General features: G+C 45.8%; 1 protein-coding gene across 3 annotated transcripts in view; it reads right to left on the minus strand.

Annotated features, from left to right (window-relative positions):
- LOC139061116 (sushi, von Willebrand factor type A, EGF and pentraxin domain-containing protein 1-like) overlaps nt 1-17,012 on the minus strand; it is a 297,555-nt gene that overhangs the window by 17,240 nt on the left and 263,303 nt on the right. For all 3 annotated transcript variants that reach the window (XM_070540689.1, XM_070540681.1, XM_070540673.1), the window contains 2 exons: nt 2,140-2,263; nt 1,327-2,019 (listed from right to left, as the gene is read on the minus strand). In XM_070540689.1, coding sequence (XP_070396790.1) covers nt 1,327-2,019; nt 2,140-2,263 — 817 coding nt within the window. The remainder of the gene's footprint in view (nt 1-1,326; nt 2,020-2,139; nt 2,264-17,012) is intronic.

Genomic DNA, 17,012 nt, shown 5'->3' on the forward strand with positions numbered 1-17,012 from the left:
ACGGGGGTGAAATGCGAGAACACCCGTATACCTAGATTTAGGTGCACATTAAGGAACTCCTGTGATCCGGAGTTCCCCACTACGGCGTGCCTCATAATCAGAAAGTGGTTTTGGCACGTAAAACTCCATAATTTAATTTTCGCAATATATAAACATCACAAGGGATGTTTTTTTCTTTCTTTTTTTATCAGGAAATTGTGGGAACAGCCATATGTAACATTTTAGAAAGCTAGGCGGGTTAACAGCTTCACTGTAAAAACGTGGCGGCGTTTAAGTTTCAGGTCACTGAACTAACGGAACCTGCATGGTTACATCGCTAGAGCTCGGTTTTAGGCTGTACAGAACAGAGCGTTTGGAAGGGCAACACCTGTCATACAGGCCTGTATCGTTGCCAAATCTTAAGTTTTTACTTTCTCAATGTCTTTCCACCTTAGCCAACGAGGGGGACGCAGATAGAAAGCTGTTTTCCGGAGCAACTAAATGAAATAAATGTGTTTTCAACGCATTGTGTCACTGTGGATTTCGAAAACAAATCGCAGTACACCTGCGGGTACACGTCTCAGGTCGCTGTGTTTTAAATTTCTTGCGTATTATTAAAAACATCAGAGACATATCGGTCCGCATTGCTTGAGGACATAAATGAGCTACATTTCTCTTGCATAAATTCAAAGGTGGCGTCGCGGCGGTGCCCTCTACCCTCACGCAACACCTGGCGCGCTAACGCAGCAGCAGGTGTTCCGATTCGCCCGCTCTACTCGGGCGATGTGGGCTCGTGAAGTGACTTTGCAGCCAATGGGAATTTAGGTGCCGTTTCACTGCTACTGACGCCGGATTTTTGCTCAGTAGGCCATTTGATGCTTTCGCAGCGCAAACTAATTATATATCCTCATTCAGCGCTTCTCTGCGTTCAACCAGTGAACTCAAGCTTTCGGTAACACCGTAACTGTGTAGGTTAACGCGTCAGCGGTGTATAATAATTGATTACCACTTTCTGTGAAGTATCATGCCTTTTGCTTCATCTCAAAAGTCGTGCTGCACTTGCGTCCGTTTTGTAATGATCAGATTTGGGGAATCGGGACATCATAACATAATTATTAGATTAACAGCCATGCATAAGCAAAACAATATAAATATTTGGTGTCAGTACACCTCGAATGTAACTTGAAGCTGCGCGCTACGTTCCTCACGGTCTGGAGCCATGTTAAGATTAAATTTGTCCTTTCCGGCAGTCAATGCTTGGTCTGTTTCTGAAGCTAGTAATTCTGTGTTATGCTGCCCACGGTCAACACAAGCGTCATTGCATAAGAAAAACTTCGGATAGCATACCTGCAATTGACGAAGACTCGCTGGGGCCTTCAGGCCGCGGTGTTTCCGCCGCAACATCCACTGAACTGTTAATGATAGTCCGGTCACTGACCGATGAAAGGACGCCAAATTGCGCAGGTACCTTCGGGTTCTCCTCCTGTCGCGGGAAGTCAGCTGATTGTTTCGAATAACTCGTGCTGAAATTTGAATTAGCATTCGAGTAGGCGTCAGTAGCGCTTTCCTTGCGACTGTCCGGGCCTGTGGGGCGTAGTTCATGGGCGACGCCGGCAGCGGTGTCAACAGAACCAACCCTTATGCCTTTCAGTGCTTGTCCTCTTCTGTCACCAGGATCGCTGCAGCGGCCTGAGGCAGTGGGATGAGTACAAGTTCCTGACCTGGAGGGCTCATTTGGAGATATCAAGGCAGGCCCCATGCGTGACGTCACACCCTTTTGTTGAAGCATTGGGACAGATTCTGCGGAAGCGCTGACATTTATCCTGCGACCTCTGGTCAAATGATGAGAACTGCTCACACCGTGCACTGCTGCCGCGCGCCTATTATTATAGTCATCACTTGGTCTCAGATGTGGAGCTTCACTCGTAGTCAACACATGCGAATGTTGCGCAGGCTTAACCGCTACATATCCTGCGGGTTTGGATGCCGTGCCTTGTTGTTGTCTGACGTGCGTCGTGCCATGAGGAGCTAATGGATAGCCTGTAAAAACAAACAAACGAATCATGTCGATGCCAAGAGAGTAACGTATAAATTTTCCCCATTTTTTCTATCTTTTATGAAGTGCTTATGCAAAAATGAAGTCTCACTTCAGGTACTTACTGCTTTCACAAACTCGTTCGTGGCTCCACTCTCCATGACGACACTGCCACGGCTCATATTGATTGCCTTGGTCGCAGAAGATGTAGACGACAGCTTCGTGGCCAAATACCTTGTCCTGGTCGATCTGCAACGTTGCAATGGTATAATGAAGGCGTGATAGGGTAGTTAACTGTACAACAGGACAAAGACGATATTATTGAACACCAAGAGATGGGGACATTTTCACTTCTGATGTGCAGGTGAATTCTTAAGCATGGCAGATGGCTTTGACGCATGCAGAGGCATGTGCAGAGAGAGTGGCAGCGTACGTGCTTGAATGTGTGATGTTTACTAGCGCAAGGGCCAGGTATGGCCAAAGAGCGCCATGCCTGTGTTAATGGGCTTGCAGTTGAGGTATGATTTCTATGGGGTTGATGTGACGTCGCTCTAAAGGGGCCTTAAAAATAGTCGCTTTAAAGTGCGTAAAATCTATTTGTAATAAGATTATGGCGATGGCAAATGACGGGAACTATGAGCATTAAGATACGTTGCGAGATAATGATACGTTGTACAAAATATGTTTGATACTAAAATTTGCTAGAGCACGACTGCCTCATTAGAGCCCTTGAAACAAAAGGGCATGGAGGCATGTGCTATACAAAACACTATCACAACAGCATCGTCTCGGAAGAGGATGCGATATGAATTTAATGGGCTTATGACATGTAGGACAACATCATTAAAGAAAACCAGGACTGCATTGTTGTTAAAAAGCGGTTCCTTACCAAGAAACAGCCGGTTGAAGAGGGGTGTAATAACGGTATGCAAGAGGAAAATGTTCCTTTTTTACAGCTTCGGCTTCCCGACACTCCAGGATCACGTGGAGGACGGTCAGCCTTTCACCACATCTACCACAGGTTGGAGGTTCATTTCCAGTAAGTAGAAAATTATGAGTCTCAAATGTGTGTCCTATTCTGAGACGACAGAATAGGACATCTGTTCGCCGTGATTTTGTTGCAAGGGCCAAAAACCTAACTGTGGCTTTATCAGATAACGTGCAGTTTGTTATTTATTTCTGCATCCCACATATGTTGCCAGTGGTTTCGCAGTTTCTTTCGTAAGAATGGCTTCAGATCTGTGACAGGGACCGCAGCAGCAGCGTTAACAGCATGGGATGCAATTGACGTGGCCATCTGGTCTGTCAGAACGTTACTTTCGATTCCCCTATGGCCAGGTACCCAGCATATGCTAGTTAGATTGATAAGGTTTACACAGGTCGGAATAGACCTCAATAAATACGGAATGTTTATGTTTGCAAAGTGTCATCAAGACGTTCAGGACATTTAGGGAGTCTGTATATATAACTGATTTTTGGAGTTTTGATTTCCTTGTATGCTTTACAGATGACAATATTGCGTAGGCCTCCGCCGTAAAGATACGTGTTTCAGGATGCAGTACATCGAATTCCGAGAACTATGCACCGACGGCTGCATAGGACACTCCGGCATGTGACTTGGAAACGTCAGTGTAGAACTCTGTGCACGAGTGCTTGTACTGAAGTTCTAGGAAATGCATTCGTATTTTGATCTCTGGAGCGTGCTTTGCAACTTCTAGAAAGGACATGTCACATTCTACCACCTGCCACTCCCCAGGAGGTAGCAGCTTGGTTGGATGCATGAAGTGATGCTCCAGGAGTGGTACATGCATTCCATCGCTAAGCTCCTTCACAAGCAGCGAGAAAGGCTGTCTTACAGAGGGACGATTGCGGAAAAGTGTAGCACACGTCATATCGGTAACGGTATTAAAACATGGATGTTCATGATTAGATTGTATTCTGAGAAAATATATGACGATGATGTAAGTTCTCTGCAAGTGGAGTGACCACTCATTTGATTCTGCGTACAAGCTTTTTGTCGGACTTGTCCTGAAAGCGCCAGCAGCTAAGCGGATATCTAGACGGTGGACAGGGTCGAGCATCTTTAGCGGCGCGCTCGGGGCGGCAGAGTTATATACGACAGTACCATAGTCCAATCGTGATCGAATTAGGCTATTATAAAGATTCATAAAACACTTCCTGTCGCTACCCCATGTTGTGTGGGATAGAAGTTTCAATAAGTTCATTGTTTTTAGGATTATTCCTTAAGATATTTAATGTGTGGAATGAGAGTAAGCCTGGAGTCAAGTATAATGACTAGAAATTTATGCTCTTTGTTGACAGGTATTTGTTGTCCACACAATTCTACCCAAGGACCTGGAACCAGGTTTCTCTTTCTTGTAAAGAGAACAGAAGAACTTTTGTGGGGGTTGATTTTGAATGCATTTTTGTCTGCCCACTTGGACACCTTGTTCAAGCCCTGCTGTACCTGTTTCTCACACACTGCGAGGTTGCAGGATTCGAAACCTATTTGTATGTCGTCTACGTAGACGGCATAAAAAATTCCTGGTGGTAATGATTCACAAAGAGTGAGCATGCAACTGAGCACGCCGCCCTTGGGTACCCCAGTTTCCTGTACGAACGTAAGCGACAGTGCATTACCTATTTTCACCCAAAATCTACGGTTGTGTAGGTAGCTTTCTATAATATATAACATATTGCCGTGGACGCCCAGCGCCGACAGGTCGCGCAGGATTCCGTACTGCCAAGTTGTATCGTACGCCTTTTCAGTATCAAGAAACACGGATAAGAAGGATTGTTTATGGACGAAGGCATAGTGAATGTTTGCTTCGATACGCACGAGATGGTCGGTTGTAGATCGCCCTTCCCTGAAGCCATATTGAAATGGGTCAAGCGTTTGCTAGACTCTAGGAAATAAACGTGACGGTGATTGACCATTTTCTCAAAGAGCTTACAAAGGCAGCTCGTAAGCGCTATAGGACGGTAGCTGGTCAGCAGTGATGTCTCTTTCATCATCATCACCACCAACACCAACACCATAATAATCATCACCACCACCACCATCATCATAATCAGCCTGTTTTATGTCCACCCTTGTCCTGCGCGAACCGATTCCAACTAGCACCCACGAACTTCCTAATTTCATCGCTCCACCTAGTCTTCTGTCGTCCTCGATTGCGTTTCCCTTCTCTTGGTACCCATTCTGTAACCCTAATGGTCCAATGGTTATCTAACCTGCGCATTACATGACCTGCCCAGCTGCATTTTTTCTCTTGACCTCAATTAGAATATCGTCTATACCCGTTTGCTCTTTGATCCAAACCGCTCTCTTTCTGTCTCTTAACGTTATTCCTAGCAATCTTCGTTCCACCGCTCTTCGCGCGGTCCTTAACATGGTCTCAAGCTTCTTTGTCAGTGTCCAAGTCTCTGCCCCATATGTCACCACTGGTAAAATGCACTGATCGTACACCTTCCTTTTCAATGATAATGGTAAGCTTCCAGTCAGGAGCTGGCAATGTCTGCCATATGTGATTCAACCCATTTTTATTCTTCTGTGAATTTTCTTCTCATGAGCAGGGTTCCCTGTGATTAATTGACCTAGGTAAACGTACTCATTCACAGACTTTAGAGGCCGACTGGCGATCCTGAACTCTTGTTTCTTTGCCCAGCTATTTATCATTGTCTTTGTCTTCTGCATATTAATCTTCCACCCCACTTTTACACTCTCTCTGTTAAGGTACTCAATCACTTGTTGTAACTCGTCTCCATTGTTGCTGAACAGAACAATTTCATCGGCAAACCGAAGGTTGCTGAAATATTGGGCGGCGATCTTAATTCCTAAGCCTTCCCAGTTTAATAACTTGAACACTTCTTCCAAGCACGCAGTGAATAGCATTGGAGCGATTGTGTCTCCCTGTCTGACCGCTTTCTTTATAGGTATCTTCCTACTCTTCTTGTGTAGAATTAAGGTAGCTTAGAACCTCTGCAGATATTTTCCAAGGTATTTACGTAAGCGTTCTGTACTCCTTGATTACGTAATGCCGCTATGACTGTTGGTATCTCTACTAAATCAAATGCTTTTTCGTAATCTATGAAAGCCATATAGAGAGGGTTATTGTACTCTGAGGATTTCTCGATAACCTGATTAATGACATGGATATGATCCATTGTAGAGTATCTCTTCTTGAAGCCAGCCTGTTTCCTTGGTTCACTAAAGTCCAGTGTTGTCCTTATTCTATTTAAGATTATTTTGGTAAATATTTTATATAATATTGGGAGTAAGCTAATTGGCGAATAATTTTTCAATTATTTAACGTCTCCCTTTTTGTGGATTAGTATAATGTTTGCATTCTTCCAGTTGTCTGGGACCTTTGCAGTCGATAGACACTTCGTATAAAGAGCCGCCAGTTTTCCAAGCAATATGTGTCCTCCATCTTTGAATAAATTGACTGTTATTCCATCTTATCCTGTCGCTCTTCCTCGTTTCATGTCTCGCAAGGCCCTTCTGACCTCATCGCCAGTTATAGGAGGAGTTTCTGTATCCTGTTCATTACTGTTTCTAATTGAGGTACCCTGAGTCCGCTGGGTACTGTACAGGTCAGTATAGAATTCTTCTGCTGCTTTTACTATATCATCGAGAATGCTGATGATATTACCTTGCTTATCTTCTAGTACATACATCTTGGTTTTTCCTATGCCAAGTTTTCTTCTCACTGATTTCATGCTGCGTCCATTTTTTACTGCTTCCTCAGTGTTTCTCAGGTTATAACTTCGAATATTCCTTATTTTCTCCTTGTTGATCAGTTTTGACAGTTCCACGAATTCTATCTGATCTCTTGAGTTGGACACTTTCATTCTTTGTCGTTTCTTTATTAGGTATTTTGTTACTTGGAAGAGCTTACCCACTGGTTGCCTTGGTGCCTTACCTCCCACTCCAATTGCTGCTTCTGAAGCCAGCCTAGTTACGGTTTCATTCATTGCCTCTATGTCATCTTCATCTGTTTGTTCTAAGGCTGCATATATGTTTGCAAGTGTCAAGCAGTATTGGTCTGCTTTCACCCTTACAGCGTCTAGATTGGCCTGTTTCTTACTGACCAATTTGACCCTTTCTGTCTTCAAATTTAGGTGAATCCATAGCCCTCACTAACCTATGATCCTATGAACCTATGAACTTTACCCTACCTATCACTTCTACACCCTGCACTATGCTGGGATAGGCAGAAAGTATGAAATTAATTTCATTTCTTGTTTCACCTTTAGGGCTTTTCCAGGCCCACTTTTTGTTCCAACGCTTCCTGAAGAAGGTGTTTATTATTCGCAGTTTATTCCTTTCCGCGTATTCTACCAACATCTCTCCTCGAGTGTTCCTAGAATCCCTGTCTTAGTTGCCAATTGCTTGTTCACCAGCCTGCTTTTTCCCCACTTTTGCATTGAAGTTGCCCATTACTACAGTATTTATTTATTATTTATTTATTTATTTATTTGATACTGTCAACCCCGTTCTTGGGGTCATTACAGGGAGGGTGATGTGTCAAGAATACATGATACATAATTTCTTTCTATGTAACATACAAATGCACTGGCGCTCTTGGAAGTTAACAAAAGCAAATAACAGTAGTTATACAAGGAAAAGTCAACGAAAGTGCTCGCAGCAACAATTTAGTATACATTCTCGTAAAAGAAAGTATCCAACGCATTTTCAAATTCGGCAGAGCCCTCGTTGCTCACAACTGCATCAGGCAATCTGTTCCACATTTCAATTGTGTCAGGAAAAAAGGAGAAACGAAAAGCATCAGTACGTGTTAAATAAGGTTGAATAGCTCTGCTATTGTTTAGACGATCGCATCTCCGTCCTGGGGGTTGTAGATATAGATCCTTGTTTATTATCGTTCGCCCACTCATGATTTTAAAGAGAAACTTTAGCCTATGCTTACTTCTGCGTTCCTCCAGAGGCTCTAGTTCACACGATTTTAACAAGGCTGTAACAGACTCCATGCGTCGGTATTTACCGCATATGAAACGGACTGCCAATCTTTGTATTCTTTCTATTTTTGCTTTCAGGACTTTCTGATGAGGGGATCACACAACACAAGCGTACTCCAAGACTGGTCGTACAAAAGTTTTGTAGGCTGTTAATTTCACGTCCCGTGTAGCGCATTCCAGTTTTTTCTTTAAAAAGTATAGTTTTTGGTTTGCCTTAGAACATATATTATCAACGTGTGAGTGCCATTGCAATGTGTGCATAATACTGACTCCTAAGTATTTGAAAGAAGCTGCATTATTCAGAGGATGGTTTCCGATGTGGTATATGAAGGAAAATTTGCTCCTGCTTGAGCAAATATGCGTAAATGTTGTTTTGCTATAGTTTATTTCCATGTCCCATGTTAAACACCACTCGTCTAATGCCTGTAAGCATCTATTTAGATTAATTTGGTCATCTTCGCAAGCTCTTTTCTCATCGCTAATTCAATATCTTCACGAAACTGATCTACTTCACCATCATCGTGACTGGATGTTGGAGCGTAGGCATGTACTACCTTTAATCTATAACTCTTATTAAGTTTGATTACGACTACTGCTACCCTGTCATTAATGCTGTAGAATTCATCAATGTTGCCCGCTCTCTTTATGCACCGTATTTTCCGGTGTATAAGACGCGTTTTTTTTTTTCAAAAATCTTGCTGATGCGTTCTATACAAGGGTGCGTCTTATATGCGAATTTTTCGTTTTTTTTGCGGGTTCAGAAATTACTCAGGTTCATGCTCAAGCTTTTTTCACCGAAAAAATATCACTACCAATGATGCGGTAGTAGCACGGTTAATACTTCAATACGGGGACCGCCATGCGCAACTTTTTTTAGGTGAACTTTATCATGAAACGGCGGGGATGACGACTTCCAGAATCGCAAACACGCGGTCGTTTCGGAGGCGCAAGCAAAAGTAATGTGAAATTCCCAAAGATGGCGACAGTCGCGCTTCTCGACATTGTCAAGACAAGCCAAGCCAAGCCGGCGTTCTTTTTTAGTCATTCTTTGCAACTTCGCAACCGTGTACGTATTACGTCTGTGTTGGTGACTTCGGCGTGTGTTTTCCACTACCTACACCTGTCGTGCTCGGTCTTACTACAGTATGCCACCGAAGTTGCGCAAGAGCTACACCGCAAAGTTCAAATTATCTGCGGTCGAGTATGCTACCGAAAACGGAAATCGGGCTGCGGGCCGCCATTTCGACGTCACCGAGAAGATGATTCGCACGTGGCGACAGTCGTCCGCCAAACTGCAGTCGTTGAAGAGCGGAAAGAAGGCTGACCGCGGGAAGAGGGCGCGGTGGCCTGAACTTGAAGACCGGCTCCTCAAGTGGGCTCTTGAACAACGGGCTCAAGGTAGGGCTCTGTCAACCGTGCAGTTGCGCTTGAAAGCACGCACTTTGGCGAGTGAAATCGGTGCCGCTGATTTTGTTGGTGGGCCGTCATGGTGCTATAGATTTATGCAGCGCAAAGCCTTGTCAATAAGAGCGCGAACGACAATGTCACAACAACTACCAGACGATTTCGGAGAGAAAGTGGAGAAGTTCCATGAATTTGTGAAGAAGGAAGTCGAAAAGAATAACATCATCGACAGCCACATCGTAAACATGGACTAAGTGCCTCTAACATTTGACATCCCTATGTCAAAAAGTGTCGCTCAGAAAGGTGATAAGACTGTCACAGTACGAACAACTGGGCACGAAAAGTCTCACTTCACTGTCGTACTTGCGTGCTGTGCTGACGGAACAAAGCTGCCGCCGATGATAATTTTTAAAAGGAAAACGATGCCAAAAGAAAGCTTTCCGCCTGGTGTTATTGTCACAACTAACCAGAAGGGCTGGATGGATGAGCAAATGATGGGAGTTTGGCTCGAAAAGTGCTTTTCGAAGCGCCCGGATGGATTTTTTCACTCCGGGAAAGGCCTTCTGGTTATGGATAGCATGCGGGCGCACATTACTGACTTGACACTGAGGCAAATCAAGGCGAAGAACTGTACCCCTACAATAATACCCGGTGGTTTGACGAAGGTTCTACAGCCTTTGGATATTTCCGTCAACCGCAGCTTTAAAGCTATTTTGCGACGTATTTGGGAGGCGTGGATGACGGAACGCGAGCACAGCTACACCGCAACTGGACGCATGAGGCGCGCTTCTTACAGCGAAGTTGCGAAGTGGGTCCATGAGGCCTGGAGTGCTGTTAGAGTGGCAACCATAACTGCAGGGTTCCGGAAGGCTGGCCTGCTAGCTTCATCGCCAACCGATCACGACGACAATCAGACCAGCGGTTCTGAGTATGAAGAGAATGCTTCAGCCGCGTTGCCTCCAGAAATGGGCGAGCTTTTTGAGAGCGCATCCGAAGATGAAGATTTCGATGGTTTTAAGTAAAAATAAAATGTTGTTATGGACATATGGGAGAGTTCTTTCGTCGTATTTTTCTTTCTGTTTTGCTAAAACGTGGGCGGGTATGGCGTGAGTGTTGCCTTTTGCGATCACTTAGCGTTGCTTAAGAACTTCTCACAGGCCGCCGCGGTGGCTCAGTGTTTATGGTGCTCGACTGCTGACCCAAACGACGCGGGTTCAATCCCGGCCGCGGCTAGAATTTCTTTGAAGGAGAAATTCTTGAGGCCCGTGTACTGTGCGATGTCAGTGCCCGTTAAAGAACCTCAGGTGGTCGAAATTTCCGGGGCTTTTCACTACGGCGTCTCTCATAGCCTGAGTCGCTTTGGGGCGTTAAACCCCATAAACCAAGAACTTCTCACAGATAGGTAGGTAGGTGGGTAGGATAACTTTATTTAGCTCTACGGAGCTTTTATGCGATCAGATGAGTCCACCCATGGTTCATTTCGCGATGGTCGATCAAGCGTGTTTAATTAACCCTGACTAGCCTAAGTGGGTAAATTGGGGTGCGTCTTATATACCAACTTTTTCAATGAGAGCCTTCATATATGGTGAGTGCGTCTTATACAAGGGTGCGTCTTATACACCGGAAAATACGTATTAGGAATCCTACCCTGTATTGCTTCTTATCTAGGCGACCTCTATAGCAGAGGACATGTCCGTTATTCAGCAATGTATAAGCCTCACCAGTTCTAACTTCACTAAGGCCGATGATATCCCAAACAATGTCTGATAGTTCCTCAAAGAGTCCTAAGCTAGCCTCACTCGAGAGGGTTCGGGTATTAAACGTTGCAAGGGCGGCCTGTCCGGACCCAGAAATTCTTAGCACCCTCTGCAGCGTTACAGGTCTGACCCTTGGTCAGGCGCTTCGAAGCTGCTGGGGACTGAGGGCCATTGGGTAATTGAGTGAGCCATGTAGGAGGGGGTGGCCGAATAATGCACCATGCATCTTTACCGTGCTTTAAAACAGGAATCACAATAGCTTCTTTTCATTTAGATGGGAGGTACCCGGTAGCCCATATATCATTGAAAAGTGCCCATAGGGTTATTTGAGTATCGCTTTGGAGATGTTTAAGCATGTCGTACACGATCCGTTCAGGTCCAGATGCAGAGCTATGAGATGCAGCCAATGCGGCTGTCAACTCGGCAATGTTGAAAGGCAGGTTATAGAATTTGTTCTGTCTGCATTGGCGGTTGATGGCCTCGCGTTCTGCTGTTTGTTTGTGCTTTAGGAATTCCTCGGAATAATGATTTGAGCTGGAAATGCGCTCAAAATGTTCCCCAAGTGCGTCAGCTTGATCTTCCAAACTATTCCCTTCATCGTTTACTAGGGGAAACGGATGAATTTCTTGTCCCTTTAGCCTCCTAAGCCTGTCCCATACTTTAGCCTCTTTAGTATATATTATAGCCGAAAGGAACCTCTGCCAGATTGCTCTCATTCCCTGTATAGTCGTGTTCTTCCCTGAGATTTAACTTGTTTAAATTCTACTAAATTTTTGGCCGTAGGACATTCACGTAGTTTGCCCAAAGCTTTATTTTGTCTCCTCCGTGCCTCTCTACAATCGTCATTCCACCAGGAGACCCGTCTTTTCAACGAAGCGCCACTTGTTTGAGGGATTAACTTTTCTACTGTCTCGCTGATAAAAGCGGTAAAATATGATACAGCATGATTTATGCTAAAATGACTTATAAAACCTGGTGATATGTAGGTGGATTCTTTAACGCAATTCCAATTAGCCTCGGCTCGTTTCCAGTAAGGAACAGGCGGAGGGGAGTCATGTTGCGTTACTAGGTTTAGAGTTAATGGTAAGTGATCAATTCCAAATGGATTTTTACAGACCACTCTAACTCAGGAAAGATAGAACCAGAGCCGATAGACAGGTCCAATGAGGAGTATGAATTATGATGTAGATTAGAGTACGTCGGTTCTTTCGTGTTAAAGAGGCACGCACTGGAAGTTAAAAGGAAATTTTCAATGAGTCGACCGCTCGCGTCGCACCGTGAGTCTCCCCACATCGTGTTATGAGCGTTAAAATCTCCCACGAGTATGTAAGGCTCGCAAAGCTGATCAATGAGCTTATAAAGGTGTTTTTTCGAGATGGTTGTTCGGCGGTATATAAATCAAACACACAGTTACTAATTTATTAAAAATAATGGCCCGAACTGACACTGCCTCAAGGGGCGTGTTAAGGGCGACGGGTCGGCAAGCGACAGATTTAAGGGCTACTATTGCTACACCGGCAGAGGCGGTAGCCTCGTCGCGGTCATTCGGGAAGATTGAGTAATTATGGAGGAAATTATTGTTAGTAGGTTTCATATGTGTCTCTTGAAGACACAATAACTTTAGATTGTGTTTGTGTAGTACTGTAATGCCGTCGAGGTTATGAAGAAGTCCTCTGACTGTAGTATCTGTGCCTCTATTGTGATAAATATGGTGCTGTGTGTTTAAGAGACTGACATTAGTTCGCGTGCCCTTTACAGGCACCATGACGCGGGTTTTGTCTTTTTTGGAGCGATCGAGAGAGGCTCGCCGCGCCTTAGGCGCTGGTGGCGCCGTCTGGCTGCTTGTTGGGTACATTGCCTCTTGCGAGGCGCTGGACACGCGCTCTTCCGAGCGCTTTGTTTGACATGAAGGCCTCGGCACGTTCGAGAGACCTTTGAGGCCACCGGCCCAGATGTCGATGGTCTCTTCTTCTGGGGTGGCGGAATCGCGCTCGCTGTAGCCGGCTGGGGGGGGGGGGGTGAAGACAGCCGCCGGAAGGCGCTGTCTCGCTGCCCCCTGATGCGTCACATCGGCAAAAGTGTTCTTGGGCGGGTAGGATACCCGCCTGCGTGCCTCCTTGAAAGTTATGTTTTCCTTTACTTTTCTCGTCACAATTTCTTTTTCTTTTTGCCAGGAAGGGCACTACCGCGAGTACGCGGTGTGCCCTTCGCACAGGTTTGACGGCCTCGGCAGCTCTGTGAACTGTGGCCGAAACGTTGGCATTTGAAACATCTGAGGGGATTGGGTACATATGACCTAACACGGAGCAAGATGTACCGGACCTCGATTGATTCGGGCAGGAGACTTGAACCAACGGCGATTATTAGGCATCTTGGTTTGGAATATTTTGCCATCTCGCCTCATCTTAATTCTTCTGACATCGATCAGATTTTGTTCACTGAAGCCCTCCAGGAGTTCCGCTTCAGTTAGCTCCAACAGATCATCATCTGAAACTACGCCACGAGTGGTACTCAAAGTACAGTGCGGGGTACGGTTAGCAAAAAGGGTGCTCGAAACACCCCTGGCAAAAAGGATGCGTGAAAGACCCTGCTCAACAGAGACGGAGGATGGATTCATAATTTGCTATGATTGTGTCGTGTGGCTGCCGGTCTGGCAGGCGCCCCGCAGTGATGACAGGCCCCTTTGTGTGTGCGACCAAGGGGAGAACCTTTTCCACGAACTGTCGAACTCTAGGGGAGAACGCTTTCGACGAACCAACATCGCCTAGAAGAAAGGAGCCACCGCAAAGCACCAACAGGGACGTGCAAACTCACCTGGGAAAGTGGGAGCCGCCAAAGCACCATGGGACTCAGTGCATGTCACGTGACGTTGACATGAGCAAGATCCTGCCTACAATTTTAGTGGGCCTATTTAAGGGGCCCCGGAATGTACTTTTTCACTTCATTCATTCTCTTCTTCTTATCCTTCACCAACCATTGAATAAACAGTGCAAGTTTCGCACTAGAAATCGTATCGTCCTTGCCCTGTCGCCGTGGTCTACCGGATGCCTGCAGCCCACCGACAACGCCACGCTACCCAATAGTAACGTCGGTCGAGCTTCGAGAAACAGGCGTCGCAACAAGGGTTACAATTACTTGGGTTTCCCCAAATGACACTAGTTGTGGCAATTTCTCATACTGCTTCTGATCGCGGAACTCTAAGAAGAGATCACCGCTTGCCATCCTCGATGCCTTATACCCTGGACCAAAAACTTCGGACTTTGAAACAAGGAATGGTGAGATGGTTCGCACTGGTTTGTCTGGTTTTTCTGAGTGAATTACATGGAAACGGGGGAACTTCTGGACTTGGCGTCCGAAAAAATGAAAGACATCTTCGGTGCGCCGTCCTTTCTGACGTCGATCAGGGAGTTTTGGAAAAGCGTTTTCTATAAGTACTGATAGGGTTTTCGGCCGCGATGCCGATCACTCACCATGGAGCTGAACAGGAGGACGTGACAGTAGTTCCTGCAAGAGAAACCCTGCCAACGCCAGCCATACATCGCTGCTATAACCAAATACAGCATAACCAAGGGTGGCTAGCCACACAAGGTTAACCCTCGCGGCCCGAAAATTCGGAAGTGAGGAGAAGTGAAGAGAAGACAGGAAAGATGAAAAAGATGAGAGACAAAGAGGAAAATCAGAGAGGAGAACAGAAAAACGCGACTGCCGATTTCTCCCAGGTGGGTCTGTCTGGAGGCGCCGTCTGTGTGAAGCAGAGGCCAAAGAGGTGTGTTGCCTCCGCAGGGGGGCCTTATAGGTCCGAACACCCGGCATTGGCTCAACCACCAGGATCCCCCTTTCCACAGACACAGCTAAGCCGAGCACTGCTACACGCGGGAGGTTCCAACCCTCGTGTGCTCGGGTAGATGGTGCCGCAACACACCAAACGCCTGCTCACGCAGACGCCCCCGCGGGGAGCGTACGTGCTTCTGACAGCGTTTAGTTCTAATGATTTTGTCACAAGACAGCAAACCAACCGTGGTTGCTTAGTGGCTTTGTCGTTGCGCTGCTAAGCACGAGGTCGCTGGAGCAAATCCCGGCCGCGGCGGCCGCATTTCGCTGAGGGCGAAATGCAAAAATGCCCGTGTACCGTACATTGGGTGCACGGTAAAGAAATCCAGGAGGTATAAATTAACCCGGAGTCCCTCACTACGGCGTGCCTCATAATCAGATCGTAGTTTCGGTACTTAAAACCCCAGAACTTAATTTAAGTATAGAAAACAAAATCCAGCAATGAGGAAAACATACTCGTAGACCCACTAATCACAGGTATTTAAATATAATCGAAATAATCAGTTTAGACTGTAAAGTATTGTTTTAAACTCTGGTTTACTTAATTTCCCGGTAATAATTTCATAGGCTGATTAGTATAAGAGAAAATGAAGGGAAAACTTTCATATTTTCAATTATGCACAAGAACCTCAGCGCCGGTACGTCAATGTGACATCACTGATTGTTTTTTTTTTCTATTTGGCCTGCTGTCGCGCAGTCTCCAAGCTTGCTATGGGCAGACCATTGTATTTTTAGAATAGTATCTAGTATACATCTCCCTTGTGGTACCTGCGACAGACTCACGTGAACCTTGCTATTCGCGGAATTGCAAAGAAGGCCAATCATCCGTCCTCGGCTCTGAAGCAACTGACGCTGCTATACATACTACTGCACCAAGACATATCATTACCGCATGCATTTGCATACCGATGTTTCGACCTCACCTACAAGCCCAGCTGTCCGTTTCGTCGTTCCATAGGAGCATATTACAGTTAAACTTGAAGCGTCAAAGATAACTGCGTCTACGGTGGCAGAACTAGCGGCCCTCCATGCCGCTATGATCTACGTCACCGATGAACCGGCACAAAAGTGGGTCAAATTTTGTGACTCTAAGGCAGCTCCTCACAGTATCAAGTCTGCCTTACACCCCAGAAGAAACCAGCAGACAATATCCGACATTAATGAAATATACCACCATGCTCTGGAAACCGGGCACAACATAATATTTGAATGGATTCCTGGCGCTCTATGCCGGACACTCCGCCATTTTCTTCGATTCGTGGCGTCGACGCGACGCGTATAAAATAGCGCTGATGGCCCCATTTTGCTTTCGTAACGTGACGCAAACATGACGTTTTGCCTAGGAAACTTAAATTAAGGCACTGAACCTAAGGTTCTCGGTAAAACAAAACAGTTTTCCTCCGCAGTGAAAATAAAGCAGCTAGCTCAAAGCGCACGATTATTCCGTCGAAAACGCTTCTCGCTTCCGTCGTCTGCGGCGTACAACACTCTACACTCTTAAAACGGTTGCACCCTTTGGGGTGTAAATTTGTCCCACAACAATAATCGTCATCTGCCTTGCTTGCGTTTCCTTTCCTGAAAACTCGGCGCTCGCTACTTTCCTGCCGAGAATGCTGCGTCATACTGATAACGCGCATGCCGTTCGTGACTGGGAAGTACCGGGCTCGCCGCGTTAGAGGAAGGAAACGCGGGGAAGACGGATGACGATTATTATTGTGGGACAAGATAAGCCCCAAAGGGTGTAAATGTTTCTAAGAGTGTAAAAACAGTTTGCACCCTTTGGGGTGTATATTTGTCCCACAACGATAATCGTCATCTGCCTTGCTTGCGCTTCCTTTCTTGAAAACTCGGTGCTCGCTACTTTCCTGTCGAGAATGCTGCGTCACACTGATAACGCGCATGCCGTTCGTGACTAGGAAGTACCGGGCTCGCAGCGTTAAAGAAAGGAAACGCGGGCACGACAGATGACGATTGTCGTTGTGGGACAAATATACGCGGCGTGCACGCCGATGGCCGCACCACTG

This window comes from Dermacentor albipictus, chromosome 1, assembly GCF_038994185.2.
Source record: "Dermacentor albipictus isolate Rhodes 1998 colony chromosome 1, USDA_Dalb.pri_finalv2, whole genome shotgun sequence".
NCBI lineage: Eukaryota > Metazoa > Arthropoda > Arachnida > Ixodida > Ixodidae > Dermacentor > Dermacentor albipictus.